Below are 14,638 nucleotides of genomic sequence, written 5' to 3'. Positions count from 1 at the left end.
TTCCTAGCTTTTGGAACTTCGTTCCTTCATCAGGCAGCAGAGAGGGGAAAAAAGGGAAGAAGGGAAAGAGGATTCAGTTACTCACAACCCAGGTTATGAAGCAACAGGGAAAGGTAAAGAGGGAGGGTAGCAAGGATGGAGGCATGGTTGTCAGAGGGAAGCCAAAGATATTCTACTGTTAAGTACTGTGCCAGCTTCAAACCAAAGAGGATGCATACAGAAGTAAAGAGGTATATAGTATAAAGATATACACAACTATGTAGGATGAAAAGATGTGTGAGGGGCTAAAGAGCAGAGAGAAAAAATTGAAGACTGAAGAGTAAATGGGAGTGAGGTTGGTTAACATAGGTTCAGTCCAGGGGGATGGCGGGATGAAGGGATGTATTGGAGTGCAAGTTCCCATCACCGCAGTTCTGAGGGATTGGTGTTGGGTAGGAGAAGCCAAATGGCATGTATGTTGTAGCAGGTTCCTAGGTCCCTAGAATTATGCAAGACAGCATGCTCTGCTACTGGGTATTGGACATCTCCTAGGTGGACAGTTCTTCTGTGCCCGTTCATGCACTCAGCCAGTTTATTTGTCATCATACCGATGTAAAAGGCTGTGCAGTGCAGGCATGTCAGCTGATAAATGACATGTGTTGTTTCACATGTAGCCCTGCCTTGAATTGTGTATGTTTTAGCAGTAGCGGGACTGGAGTAGGTGGTTGTGCGGGGGATGCATGGGGCAAGTTTTGCGGTGGGGCCGATTACAGGGGTAGGAACTGCTGGGTAGAGGAGGTGGTCTGGGAATATTGTAGGGTTTGACAAGGATGTTACGCGCGTTAGGGGGGTGACGAAAGGCAACTCTGGGTGGTGTGGGGAAATATTGTCAAGGGATGATCCCATTTCAGGGCTTGACTTGAGAAAGTCATATCCCTGGCGGAGTAATTTGTTGATGTATTCGAGGCCAGGATAATATTGGGTGACAAGGGGAATGCTTCTGTGTGGTCTGGGGGTAGGAACATTGTTGTTGGTTTGGGAGGTATGTATTGCTCGGAAGATCTGTTTGTGGACAAGGTTTGCAGGATAGTTGCGGAAGAGGAAAGCACTGGTCAGGTTATTGGTGTAATTGTTGAGGGATTCGTCACTGGAGCAGATATGTTTGCCATGAATACCTAGGCTGTAGGGAAGGGAGCATTTGATGTGGAATGGATGGCAGCTATCAAAGTGAAGGTACTGTTGTTTGTTTGTGGGTTTGATGTGGACAGAGGTGTGGATGTGAGCTTCAACAAGATGAAGGTCAACATCCAGGAAAGTGGCTTGGGTTTTGGAGAAGGACCAGGTGAAATTCAGATTCAAAAAGGAGTTGAGGTTATGGAGGAAATTAAGGAGTGTTTCTTCATCATGAGTCCAGACCACGAAGATGTCATCTATACACCTACACCAGGCCAGGGGAAGCAGCTGTTGGGTCTTCAGGAAAGCCTCCTAAATGTGGCCCATGAAGAGGTTGGCATGGGACAGAGCCATCCTGGTTACCATGGCTGTTCCCCTGATTTGTTTGTAGGTCTGGCCTTCAAAAGTAATTATGGGTGAGGATGATGTTGGTAAGTGTGATAAGGAACAAAATTTTTGGAAGCTTTTTGGGTGGGCATTGGGAGAGGTAGTGTTCAAGGGCAGAGAGACCATGGGTATGTGGGATGTTTGTGTAAACGGATGTAGCATCTATGGTGACAAGAAAGGTTGCAGATGGGAGGGGAGTGGGAATGGATTTGAGGCGTTCTAGGAAGTGGTTTGTGTCTTTGATGTAGGATGGGAGTTTGCAGGTGATAGGTTGGAGGTGTTGGTCTACCAGAGCTGAGATACGTTCTGTTGGGGCTTTGAAGCCTGCCCAGAACGTCAACTGGAAATTATTACTTTACCACCCAAACACAGCCCCTAAATACTAAACCCAGTGTTGAACCCTGTCTAGAACAGTTTCGACCGCCTTCCCAAAGAGATCCTCCTCCCCTAACCCAAAACCATCCCTTGCCGACATTTCAGGAATTTCTCACATCCAGTGTTGCCTCCCAGTCCTTCTTGAAGAACATCCTGACAACCCCCAACATCACCCCAGCTGAATCCCGTGTCATTAAGGAGCTGAAAACAGACCACTCTATTGTCATCCTCCTGGCGGATAAAGGCTCCACAACTGTGGTACTTGACCATGTGGAGTATGTGGCGGAAGGACTGCATCAACTCTCTGACACCTCAACCTACAAAGCTGTTACCCAGGATCCCATTCCCTCCATCCTGGCTGAGCTGCAGAAAATCCTAAAATTCCAAGGTCCCTCACAAGGCCTCACAATGGCTTCCATAGACCTACTCACTCCATCTGAGCCACATACCCCTACCTTCTACCTATTACCCAAAATCCTCAAAGAGAACCATCTTGGCCGTCCAATTGTGGCAGGATTCAAAGCCCCAACAAAACATATCTCAGCTCTGGTAGACCAACACGTCCAACCTATCACCTGCAGATTCCCGTCCTACATCAAAAACACAAACCACTTCCTAGAACGCCTCAAATCCATTCCCACTCCCCCCCCCACCTGAAACCATTCTTGTCACCATAGATGCTACATCCCTTTACACAAACATCCCACATACCCATGGTCTCTCTGCCCTTGAACACTACCTCTCCCAACGCCCACCCAAAGATCTTACAAAAACCTCATTCCTTATCACACTTACCAACTTCATCCTCACCCATAATTACTGCACTTTTGAAGGACAGACCTACAAACAAATCAGGGGAATGGCCATGGGAACCAGGATGGCTCCGTCCTATGCCAACCTCTTCATGGGCTGCATGGAGGAGGCTTTCCTGAAGACCCAACAGCTGCTTCCCCTGGCCTGGTATAGGTTTATAGATGACATCTTTGTGGTCTGGACTCATAGTGAAGAAACACTCCTTAATTTCCTCCATAACCTCAACTCCTTTTTGAATCTGAATTTCACCTGGTCCTTCTCCAAAACCCAAGCCACCTTCCTGGATGTTGACCTTCATCTTGTTGAAGCTCACATCCACACCTCTGTCCACATCAAACCCACAAACAAACAACAGTACCTTCACTTTGATAGCTGCCACCCATTCCACGTCAAACGCTCCCTCCTCTACAGCCTAGGTATTCATGGCAAACATATCTCCTCCAGTGACGAATCCCTCAACAGTTACACCAATAACCTTACCAGTGCTTTCCTCTCCTGCAACTATCCTGCAGACCTTGTCCACAAACAGATCACCCGAGCAATACATACCTCCCAAACCAACAACAATGTTCCTACCCCTAGACCACACAGAAGCATCCCTGTAGTCACCCAATATTATCCTGGCCTCGAATACATCAACAAATTACTCCACCAGGGATATGACTTTCTCAAGTCAAGCCCTGAAATGGGATCATCCCTTGACAATATTTCCCCACACCACCCAGAGTTGCCTTTCGTCACCCCCCTAACGCGCGTAACATCCTTGTCAAACTCTACAATATTCCCAGACCACCTCCTCTACCCAGCAGTTCCTACCCCTGTAATCGGCCCCACCGCAAAACTTGCCCCATGCATCCCCCGCACAACCACCTACTCCAGTCCCGCTACTGCTAAAACATACACAATTCAAGGCAGGGCTACATGTGAAACAACACATGTCATTTATCAGCTGACATGCCTGCACTGCACAGCCTTTTACATCGGTATGATGACAAATAAACTGGCTGAGTGCATGAACGGGCACAGAAGAACTGTCCCCCTAGGAGATGTCCAATACCCAGTAGCAGAGCATACCGTCCTGCATAATTCTAGGGACCTAGGAACCTGCTACAACGTCCATGCCATTTGGCTTCTCCCACCCAACACCAATCCCTCGGAACTGCGGAGATGGGAACTTGCACTCCAACACATCCTTTCATCCTGCCATCCCCCTGGACTGAACCTACATTAACCAACCTCACTCTCATTTACTCTTCAGTCTTCAACTTTTTCCCTCTCCTCTTTAGCCACTCACGCATCTTTTCATCCCACATAGTTGTGTATATCTTTATACTATATACCTCTCTACTTCAGTATGCATCCTCTTTGGTTTGAAGCTGGCACAGTACTTAACAGTAGAATATCTTTGGCTTCCCTCTGACAACCATGCCTCCATCCTTGCTACCCTCCCTCTTTACCTTTCCCTGTTGCTTCATAACCTGGGTTGTGAGTAACTGAATCCTCTTTCCCTTCTTCCCTTTTTTCCCCTCTCTCCTCCCTGATGAAGGAACAAAGTTCTGAAAGCTAGGAATGTAAATTTTCTGTTCTGTTTTGTGAATCTATCGGTTGTACTGAGCTGAGGTAAGTACTGGCCAGCCCCTCTATCTATTGGTTAGTATTTGTTTCACATCTGAATATGAGATTTGCCATTAATCATTTATTTCATTATCTCTCATTTGTGTATTAAGAAATATCACAATGTTCTTAAAGTGCAGATGAAATCAGAGTTTTTGACAGGTATGAGTATCTAATGCTCCATAGATGTAGTAGCTATAGTATAGCACTCTTAGATGTCAGCATGGAAGTAATAGCAAAAATGAACTAAGAGTATGTGATCAATGGAATGGCATTGAGGTTGTATCAGTAGCAATGCATACACAGTGGTACCTCTGGCATAGTAGCTCATAACTGTGCTGGAGCATCAGAAGAAGCATCAAGTGGACATATTTGGTGCATGGAAATGATGGAGACACCTGTTGTACACTTGCAGTGTGTGATTGGAATGACCAGGACAGAGACAAGGACAGAAGCAGACTATTTTAATGCAAGACAAGGAAATACAGAGTAATTTGTTTTATTTTATTTTATGAATGCCAAAAATGTGTTGTTACACTTTTTTAGTCTTATAGTATAGTAATGTGACCTGTGTGTTGGCGACTTGATGATGAGGGCATTGCCTCCCAAAACATTTTGCTGTATCATATGAGATACAGTTAAATGTGTTCAATGCTACCATTTATTACTAAAAAGCAAGCAATCAAATGCAGTACAAGAAAGAAGAATAGAAGCTAATGTCATACAACAGTCCTTGATAAAGCTTCCCCAAATCTTCTTTCTGGTATCCTCCCTGTGTTGTTACAGCATACTGCCATTATCACAAATAAAATGTTGTGTGCAGTCTAATTTTATTGCAGTCATTTTCCTCTGTCACTCTTTATATTCTACAAATACAGCTAAAGGAGACAGGGCAACTGCTGAAAATGATAGTGGATGATCAAGTGTGTGGATAATACTGTAAAGAAAGATCCAGATAGAGGAGCAATGGACAAATAATGAACGAAAAAAGTTGTAACTGGATACAAAGATGGCTACTGGAAAGAAAGGGGCAGTGTAAAAGAGAAGACTCAGGCTTGTGACAAAAGAAGAATTAAAATATGGAAGGAGAGCTAGAACATTCAAATCTAAAAGTTCTAAATCAGTCACACAGGTAAAAGTTATCTTGAAACTTCTTGGCAGATCAAAACAGTGAACTAAACTGAGACTCAAACTCAGGACCTGTGAAGTTTGGAAGATAGGAGATGAGGTACTGATGGAAGTAAAGCTGTGAAGATGCATTATGATTGTGCTTGGGTAGCCCAGATGGTATAGCATTTGGCCACCAAAGGCAAACCTCTTGAGTTTGAGTCTCAGCTCAGCATATAGTTTCGATCTGGCAGAAGTTTCATATCAGTGTAAACTCCACTGCAGGTTGAAAAATTCATTCAAGAGTTATCTTGTTTCATCTACAAATAACTAATTGAAAAAACAAATGACAACATAAAATTAGTGTGTCAATATTTTCAATGCACAAATGATGGAAACATAAACATCTTAAACCAATCCATGCATATAAAACTTGACCAATATTTAAATTAGACTGGAAAACATTTTATACTGAAAGAATTCTGTAGATCATAAATGGTATAACTGTTAATGTACATCTGATAATGCCAGAAAACCTGAGGGAGACCAAGCAGTGCTGGATACAAGATTGAGGGCGAAGAGTAAAGTGGGCAATGCTGTTTTCAATGGAATGAACAGTGAGTAAATGGAACAGGTTTGTTTCCAAATAAGACACATGAAACTTACCATCAATATTTACTGTATTCTGGAGATATTTTCAGTGAAATACTTATACAAAGATAAATGGAGGTAAGAAATCAAATTAAATGCAATCACTCTGTGAGGAGCCACCAGTAACCATACACCCCTTTATATCAAAATACTCAGAAAATATCACTAAACAACCTTTGTAATTTTAAATCTGAATCAAATTTTGGTTCATTTCATTTATTTAAAATCCCTGACATTAATATGAGGATCTTATTTAAGCAAGTTGACCATCTATTTGTGACATGTGAAAATTTGTGCTGGACTGGAACTCAAACCTGGATTTCCTGTTTATCACAAGATTTTGTCTCAACCATTTTGGCTATCTGCGTATGCTTCCTGTACCAATCCAAACCTTCATATGTCACAGTCTACTTACTTATACCATAGCCCCCAATATTCACCACCTAATGCTCATTATTAATTGGATTCCCGTGCAGTGAGAATGGGACTAAAACTTGAGACCACCATTGTTATCATCATATTCCATTCTAGGGTTGTAATATTTTACTCACATGTCTGAAAGAACAAAAATTATTGACAATCCACACAGCTGCATAAAATAATTTTAAATTTATTTGCTGACTGTGATAGGTGGGAAATCCAGGTTAAAGTTCCATTCTGGCACAAATTTTCTTGTCACTAATAGGTAGTGCATCTGAACCTAATACAGCTGATGGTGAAGAATTTGCAGCCAGCAAATAAAATTCCAGTTATTTTATACAGATGCAGATCATCAATAATATTTTTTCTTTCAGACATGGAAGTGAAGTTATTACATCTTATTCTTGCAATGAAATCAATGAGAAAGGTAAGTTTGCTACTTCATTATCATCTTGGCACAAGATTGAAAACTGGATCTCTTTCTCCACTTCATTCATGATCTATACTTCATTTGTATGATTACCTGTTCTCAACAATCTATCTCATAAGTAAGGTGTTGCAAAATGTATCAAAACTCATATGATCTTTTTAGGAAATGAACTTAAATTTCAGTTTGCAGTCTGAAGAAATATCAATAAATTGCTCTTGTTCTTCATTGGCAGGTGTTGATAAAAGTTCTGTACTGAAAGAATCTTTGCGCCTGTTGTGTTGATCAACTTCTTCTGGAATGTCCAGAAGCAGTGATCAATTCGATGTTCAAAGATATTACAAATGTATGTTAGTCTCAAAACAAAGTCAGTACCTATGAACTTCTTGGAACTCAAATGTTTCTCTAGAAATAAGAGCAAATTTAATTCATGAGTTCATACACCTTTTTTGTGATATTCATGCATGAAAGCCAGTGAGAGCTGTTGTAATAAATTAGAGAAATGTTCTCAGCCCCTATATTACTGCACATTTGTTGAAAATATCTTGACTTAAATGGCTGACTTTTAATGACATTTACAACTTCAGTCACTGATTAAATGCCATGAAAGGCAGGGTGTATGTGCCCAAGCAGCATGAGCCTCTTTCTGGATCACAGCTCACAAACCATGGTGCAGCAACCATTCTAGGACCTCCATCTGTCCACATGTCTACACAGTTTTCCCAGTTAATATTATTTTCTTCCATTAAAGAGTGTAGTAGCGCTTACATGTACATAATTGTGGTTACATGTAGCTAAAATAGCAAAGAGCAAGTTTTTCAACCAAATGATCATTAAGCCCATCTGCCACATTGGGTTTTTGAAAACTAATGCAAAGCCACATATGCCAGTTACTTGGCAGTTGATACATCTATCATAAGATGTACAATGTCCACAGCAGTTGAGAAATAAGGTCTTCAGCTATGGTGGAAGGTTACTTGCTCTTTGATACAGGGTAGGAAACTTTGAAAGATGAAAGAAGTGCTGTAGTACAAACTGTAGCTTACTTGTGAAGTTTTTTGTTGTCATTTCTTTTACCTTGTGCAAAAAGTGTTCTCATGGTTTGTTTACCAAACTACTAGGATTTGACTCCACATGTTGTTTCATTTTATTAGGAAGCATGCATTCAAAAGCTAGGGCTTTGGAAAAAATGACACTGTGGTCATTCTTCATTTCCAACAGTAATACATGGAATACTGCAGTTCAAGTAACTGTCATCATAGTTCCCACATGACACATTTGAAATATCATATTTTGTACTTATATTTAAAAATTTGACCATTCTGATAGAGACACACAAATCACATAAGACAAACAGTAATTAGAAATGATCTGAATTCCACAAAAATAATTTTCAAGTTGATTTTTACTGAATAAATGCAAATAAGTTGCACAGTAAAATTCAAATGCCATCTGCCACATTATCATAGTAACAGCCCTTACTTGCTAGCCAAGTAGATATCATTGGTAGTGTAGACATTATTCCTTTACTCAGAAAGAAAATAAACCAGATTATTATTCTCATGAAAAAGTCCCGATGCCATTGCTGAAAGGTCATTATGCCCCTGGGAGCTGCAATACACAGTTGGCAAACCCCTGCTTTAAGGAGGAAAAATCTGAAACTTCATATCTGCCATTATTAAGTCTTTGCCATACATACACTGATAAGCCAAAATGTTATGACCATTGCCACGTTGGCTGCCACCTGGTGGTGTTATGGACACATGATGCAGTAACAAAAGTATGCAAGAGGAGCAGACACAGACAGGGAATCACCCTAGTGAAGACATGGGCTGGAAATGAGGAAATCTGTTGAGATAAACGACTTTGACAAATGAATGATTGTTATTATGCAGAGCCTTTGAACCAGTATGTTGAAAATAGTGACGCCACTTGAATGTTAATGTGCCATTGTCATGGGCATCTACAGAAATACTAGGCACTGAGTGGTTGGTTACCCAAAGCTCTCCACAGAATGTGTGGTTTGGAGGATTCTCTGCTCTGCAAAGTAAGGTAGATGATGACCTGTGGTATCTCTGCTGAAAGAAGACAATGCTGGTGCATGTACAAGTGTTTTGGAGCACACGGGCCATTGTACATTGTTGAACATGCAGGTCCGCAGCAGACAATCCCTACGGATTCACATGTTGACCCAACAGCATCATCAATTATAACTGCAGTGGATATAGGAGCATCAGTATTTGACTGCCAGTCAATGGAAACATATTGGCTCTTCAAGTGAATCACATTTTTGCTACATTAGGTTGCTGGTTGTCTCCACAGACACCGTCATTGAGATGAGCAGCAGCTCAAAACGTGCAGCATGCCATGGATGCAGGCTGGTGATAGCAGTATTATGTTATGGGAGACATTCTCCTGCACTTCCATGGGACCTGTGGTAGTAATCAAATACAAACTGACAACTGAAATCACCTGCATCACTTCGTGCTTGATGTCTTCCCCGATGGCAATGTCATCTTTCAGCAGTGTAACTGTCCATGTCTCAGAGCCAGAACCATGCTGCAGTGGTTTGAGGAGCATTGTAGTGGACTTAAATTGATGTCTTGGGGACCAAAGTAGCCTGCTGTAAATACTATGGAACCCATCTGGGTCACTGTCAGGTGCCGTCACCGCATAGGCAAATCAGCAGCCATTACTTACGTGAATTACATGACCCGTGCACATACATCTAATGCCACAAACCTCCAAAAACCTACAAACACATTGTTAGATCCCTGACTTTCTGAATCAGTGATGTAGTTTGTTCCATAGATGGACAAACAAGCTATTAAGCAGATGGTCATAATGTTTTGGCTCATCAATATACATGCTAAGACATAAATTCGTACATGAGACATAATGTAATTTGTTTACAATGAATTTGTAAACATAGAAAAATATCCATAGGTCAATTTAAATATTGACTTTAGTGACAGGTTTTCAAAGTTAACAAACAAGATCTTACTGCAAAGAAAAATATATTCTATAAAGAAATTAATTTAAGCAAAATGTAATAACAAATATCTACTAAATAAATAGTCACTATTTTGGTACCACTGGTCCTATTTCCAGAACACTTAGGACATAGGCAAGTAATGACATTTTATTTCAGATGCTTCTTGTGTATTCCTCCTCCTTGCCATTAACTCAAATCACTGGAATAAACACACCTGATATTTGTTTTCTTATCATGTACTTGGCACTTCTCTACCTTCTTGTCCTGCTCCAGTTTCAATGCCACATTAATCTAGCTGTTGGATATAGCTGTGCACTTTTTGTTTTCAAATCATGTGCTTTCAATTAATTTGTTTAATGAGTGATAATTAACTGTGTTGTATTTCTGAGGGTAGGGATAGGGGGCAACCAAATAGGTGCATAAGTGGGTGTGACCAAGTGCCTAAAACCACATATAGTCTTGGTCATTAATCCAGAAAGCAGACTTAAACCAAAACATCTCATCTTCTGTCTCACATTATGCTATGTTACCATATCATCCTAAATTTAGATTCTTCCAAAATTATGATAGTGGTGGTAAGTTCCTATGGGACCAAACTGCTTAATCTAACTTAAACTAACTTACACTAAAGATAACACACCCTCATGCCTGAGGAAGGACTCAAACCTCCGATGGAATGTGCCACACAAACCATGGCAAGGTGCCTTAGACCATGCAGCTACCCTGAAAAGCTCCAAAATTATGGATTGTTTTCTGAGATATAGCTAAATTTTAGACATCAGATATAAAGTGTCAAAATAGCAAAGACAGTGCTTGGACTCTGCCATAAACTAGTCTTCCATACAGGCTACCAATGTTAAGCTATGATTCAGTTTTCAATTACCACTCCATTGTCTTGACGTGTAATGGAATTTTCATTCATTTAAGGTATATTGTTAAAATTATCCATAAAAGTTAGGAAGAACTCAGAGAAGCAAATTCTGTCAAATTCCTGGGGATAATTGTAGAAAGAATCTTATCATGGTCTCTTTACATAAACTACTTGGGAAACAAGTTAAACAATCTTCAATTTGCAATGACAATACTGCCCAACACAAGTGACATGGACACTAGAAAAATTGCTTATCACAGTTACAATCACCCAGAGCTCCAACTTTCCTGATGGTGAAATGGGGTGCCTTCACATAACTCCTCATAAAACAATTATATCTGCATTCACCTAAGCAAATGGGCAGATTGCAAATTTGAAATTGGATTCAGAAACCAAGTTTTGTCATACAGTAGTAAACAAAAATACTTAGCAATAACACTAGATATAACTCTAACTGAAATGCAGCATCTTCCAAATGTGGCTGCTAAAGTCAAAATGAGAAATAACATGCTTCAGAAAATTGATGGGACCTCATGGGAACCTAATGCTCATGTTTTAAGATCCACAGACTTGGCCCATTCACACTCTGTTGCTAAGTGCTGATTTTCATTCTGGATCAATAATGTTCACACTGGGAAGACAGACATGCAACCGAATGAGGCAGTGCATATATTTATGAGATGTACTCAGAGTATGAACATTCTATGGCTTTCTGTTTCCAGCAAAATCCCACCACCAGATCTAAGAAGATCTGAAGTATTCCCGAATGTTTGGATAGCACTCAGAATATTTCTAAGCTACCTATTCAATGAAATATTGCACAAGCAGAACACCAATGCTTGAAATCAAGGAAACTGTCATGGCATACAACAAACAACCTTCTTGGGTCCTCCTACAAAGTCAATGATTCATGAAAAATCCAGTGGGGGCAGTCATCAGTATTCAAAAAAATATCTATTTGAGAACTCTTCCACACAGATACAAGGATTCAGTCTCCCCAGGCATCAATGGAGGACCATGAACTGGATTCAAACTGTACAATGCAGATGCGATTATCTACTTCACAAGTGGGAATGTGCAGGTTGTGCAAATTGTAGCTGTAGTGCTTCCTTACAGTCACTCCACCATATTGTTGCTGACTGTCCCCTTTGAGCATACAAAGGACACTGGCCATGCTTCAATGAAGCAATTAAATAGATTAGGGAACTATATCTGAAGATGTAAATTACATGAGTTTATTGTTGTGCACATTTGACCACAAATGTTGTATAGTTGTACTAGTTCTCATTATATAATAAATAAATAAATAACAGCTACATTGCATCTGTTGTAAGACAAAGAATAACCTTTTGAGTGAATGTAAGTAGTGTAAATAGGATACTATTACTACAAAAAATTGTTATTAGTTATATATGTAATATTAAGCTTAGGTATTCATGCTGACCTCTTTTTATGGCATGTAAATGAGTATTCAATGTATTTACAGTTATGAACTCTATATCTATATACATAACAATACAAAGGCATCATTTTCAACATAGTGTGATACTAGAAACAAAGGAAATTTCATGTTACCCTTCTCATAGATTAAAACTATATTCCCATGCATTCAGTATATGACTACAAAAACTTATAATAAATCGACAATCTTTGTAGATTACTGTAAGAAACTGGTACCGGTACTAATATTCATAAATGGAAATGAATGTAGGTTTTTCTTTGCACTTTGTACATCTATCAATTATATTACCTACATTGACAAGTCCCCTTCACATTAACTTAATGATTTATGTACACAATGAGATGATAAAATTCTAATCCTGACTTTGAATGTTACTATTCTATAATTTGTAATTATTACTGGTAGATGTTTATGATCTGTTGACAGCCAGTTTTAAGGACCCTCAGTTATTATTGCATTTACCCCTACCCACAAACCAACCCCCCCCCTCCCCCCCCCCCCCCCCCCCCCCCACACACACACACAAAGCGTCATTTTCATTACCTTTTTATTAAACATCCAAAGCACAGTGTTTACTCATACTAAAATATTTTAATTTTTTGTCCCTTTTTATGCAGTTTCTTACATCAAAAAATACAGCAAAAAACAGAGTAATAAAATCATTTACATGGAGACTACAAGGATTACATCTGCGCCATAGACAGGATGAATATTGCACTAAATCAGATTCTCCTATAAAAATTTAGCAATAAAACAGCACACCATCAGAGGGTATTTTTCCTATGTGGGAAACAGAAATTAAACATGAAGGGTATTTGCTAAGTAGACCTACTTAATACTTAACTATGATGAAAAATGAATCATGAGTTATCAAAAATGTCTGCACACCTCATACTGGCCTGTTAACATATCAACTTCTACTTCACCCACTGTTACTCCATAAATAGGATATTGATCCAACTTCTCTTCCATACCTTGATACCTGTGAACAAAAAGACTTTCTTATAATTTGTATTTGTCAAGATATTATTTTTTTGCAGGATATAAGGAACAATGAAATAAACAGATAAACAATAATGGTCTTTGTAAACCCCCTTCAACCCCAAATATATATCTGATCATTGAGATATTTTAAATGACATTGCAGCATTAGGTTGTAGCAAATCTTATAAACAGAGTAAAAAGAGTTCAAAAAATGCAGCTGAATAGTAATTCAGAATATGTAGATAAGCACCTATGGCACTGTCTACCACAAGAATGAATGCTGCCTGTTGGTGTTGCATGTTGGAGACTAGGATAGATTTTTATTCATTGCTACCATTTTATGGGAAAATCTGTTGGATGGGAATATGTGGTGGAGAATTGCAGCAGCTACTAGTAGCTGCCATGTACAGTGGGTTGTCATTTTGGTTGTAAGAACTGGATTGTTGAATTATTGAGACCCACTCACTCAGTGATACCTGTAAGTGCAGCGATAATTCACAGAACAGGCAAGGAGATTTCTCTACAAAAGGGCTCCAGTGGTGTTATCAAGAACATAACTAGATGCAGTGCATTTCATAACAGGTGCACTGTTATCTTGTGTAAATAGCTGTCATTTTGGTAGCAGTTTCATTCACAGCCCAGCCGTTCTAGCAAGACTTGGAGCTATGCTAGATGAGGAGATCACATGGATCTGCCAGTAGCTGTCACAAGTTCAGGTCTCCATCATGGTACCAGATTCCTACTTTAAGTCCACCTTACAAACTTAGTGTCCTGGCACTGGGCCATCTCAGGCTCACTCCATCAGCAAGACAAGCTGCTGCCCCTGGGGCAGCAGGTTGTATCCCACACACAGCAGCCATCTTCCACCATCATGGAGCGTGCACCACACTTCAGTGGCTGGTGAGACCCAGTCATTCATCACAGTGCTGGCTGCCATAGAAAGCTGCCCCACCATCTTCATACACCACTAACATGAGGTGTTTGCGGTGTGGCTCCTGCAACAGGGTTGCATGCCCCATATTGAGCACAGGTGTCAACAGTGTGGGGCATGTATATTGCAGACAGGTAGCTGTATGCTGATCATCATCTCTTCAGTCACCCAGCTCTCCCCATGCAGAGTGTAGATCGAGGGGGTGGGGTGGGGTGGGAGGAGGGGGGGGGGGGGGGGGCACTATTCTGACACAACACAAAACACAAATATGCAAGTAAAACAAAGCGTTAATTTTGTCAGCCAAGTTTCTCTGGGCCTCTACTCCCCTGATACTCTGTCCCAATCCTCCCCTGCCTGCCATCCTGACATCATAGCCATCCCTCCAGCCCAAGGGCTGCTATGGGAGGTTGTGTCCCAGGGGTTTATCAGAGTGAAGGACATAACAATAT

General features: G+C 40.4%; 1 protein-coding gene across 1 annotated transcript in view; it reads right to left on the bottom strand.

Moving 5' to 3' along the window:
- The window catches only part of LOC126419759 (uncharacterized), a 316,376-nt gene that overhangs the window by 10,327 nt on the left and 291,411 nt on the right, over positions 1 to 14,638 (bottom strand). The window contains exon 24 of the mRNA XM_050086933.1: positions 13,163 to 13,256. Coding sequence (XP_049942890.1) covers positions 13,163 to 13,256 — 94 coding nt within the window. The remainder of the gene's footprint in view (positions 1 to 13,162; positions 13,257 to 14,638) is intronic.

This window comes from Schistocerca serialis, chromosome 9 (genome assembly GCF_023864345.2).
Source record: "Schistocerca serialis cubense isolate TAMUIC-IGC-003099 chromosome 9, iqSchSeri2.2, whole genome shotgun sequence".
In the NCBI taxonomy this organism is placed as follows: domain Eukaryota; kingdom Metazoa; phylum Arthropoda; class Insecta; order Orthoptera; family Acrididae; genus Schistocerca; species Schistocerca serialis.
Note: the sequence above shows the minus strand (reverse complement) of the source record. Positions and strands in the feature narration are given on the sequence as shown.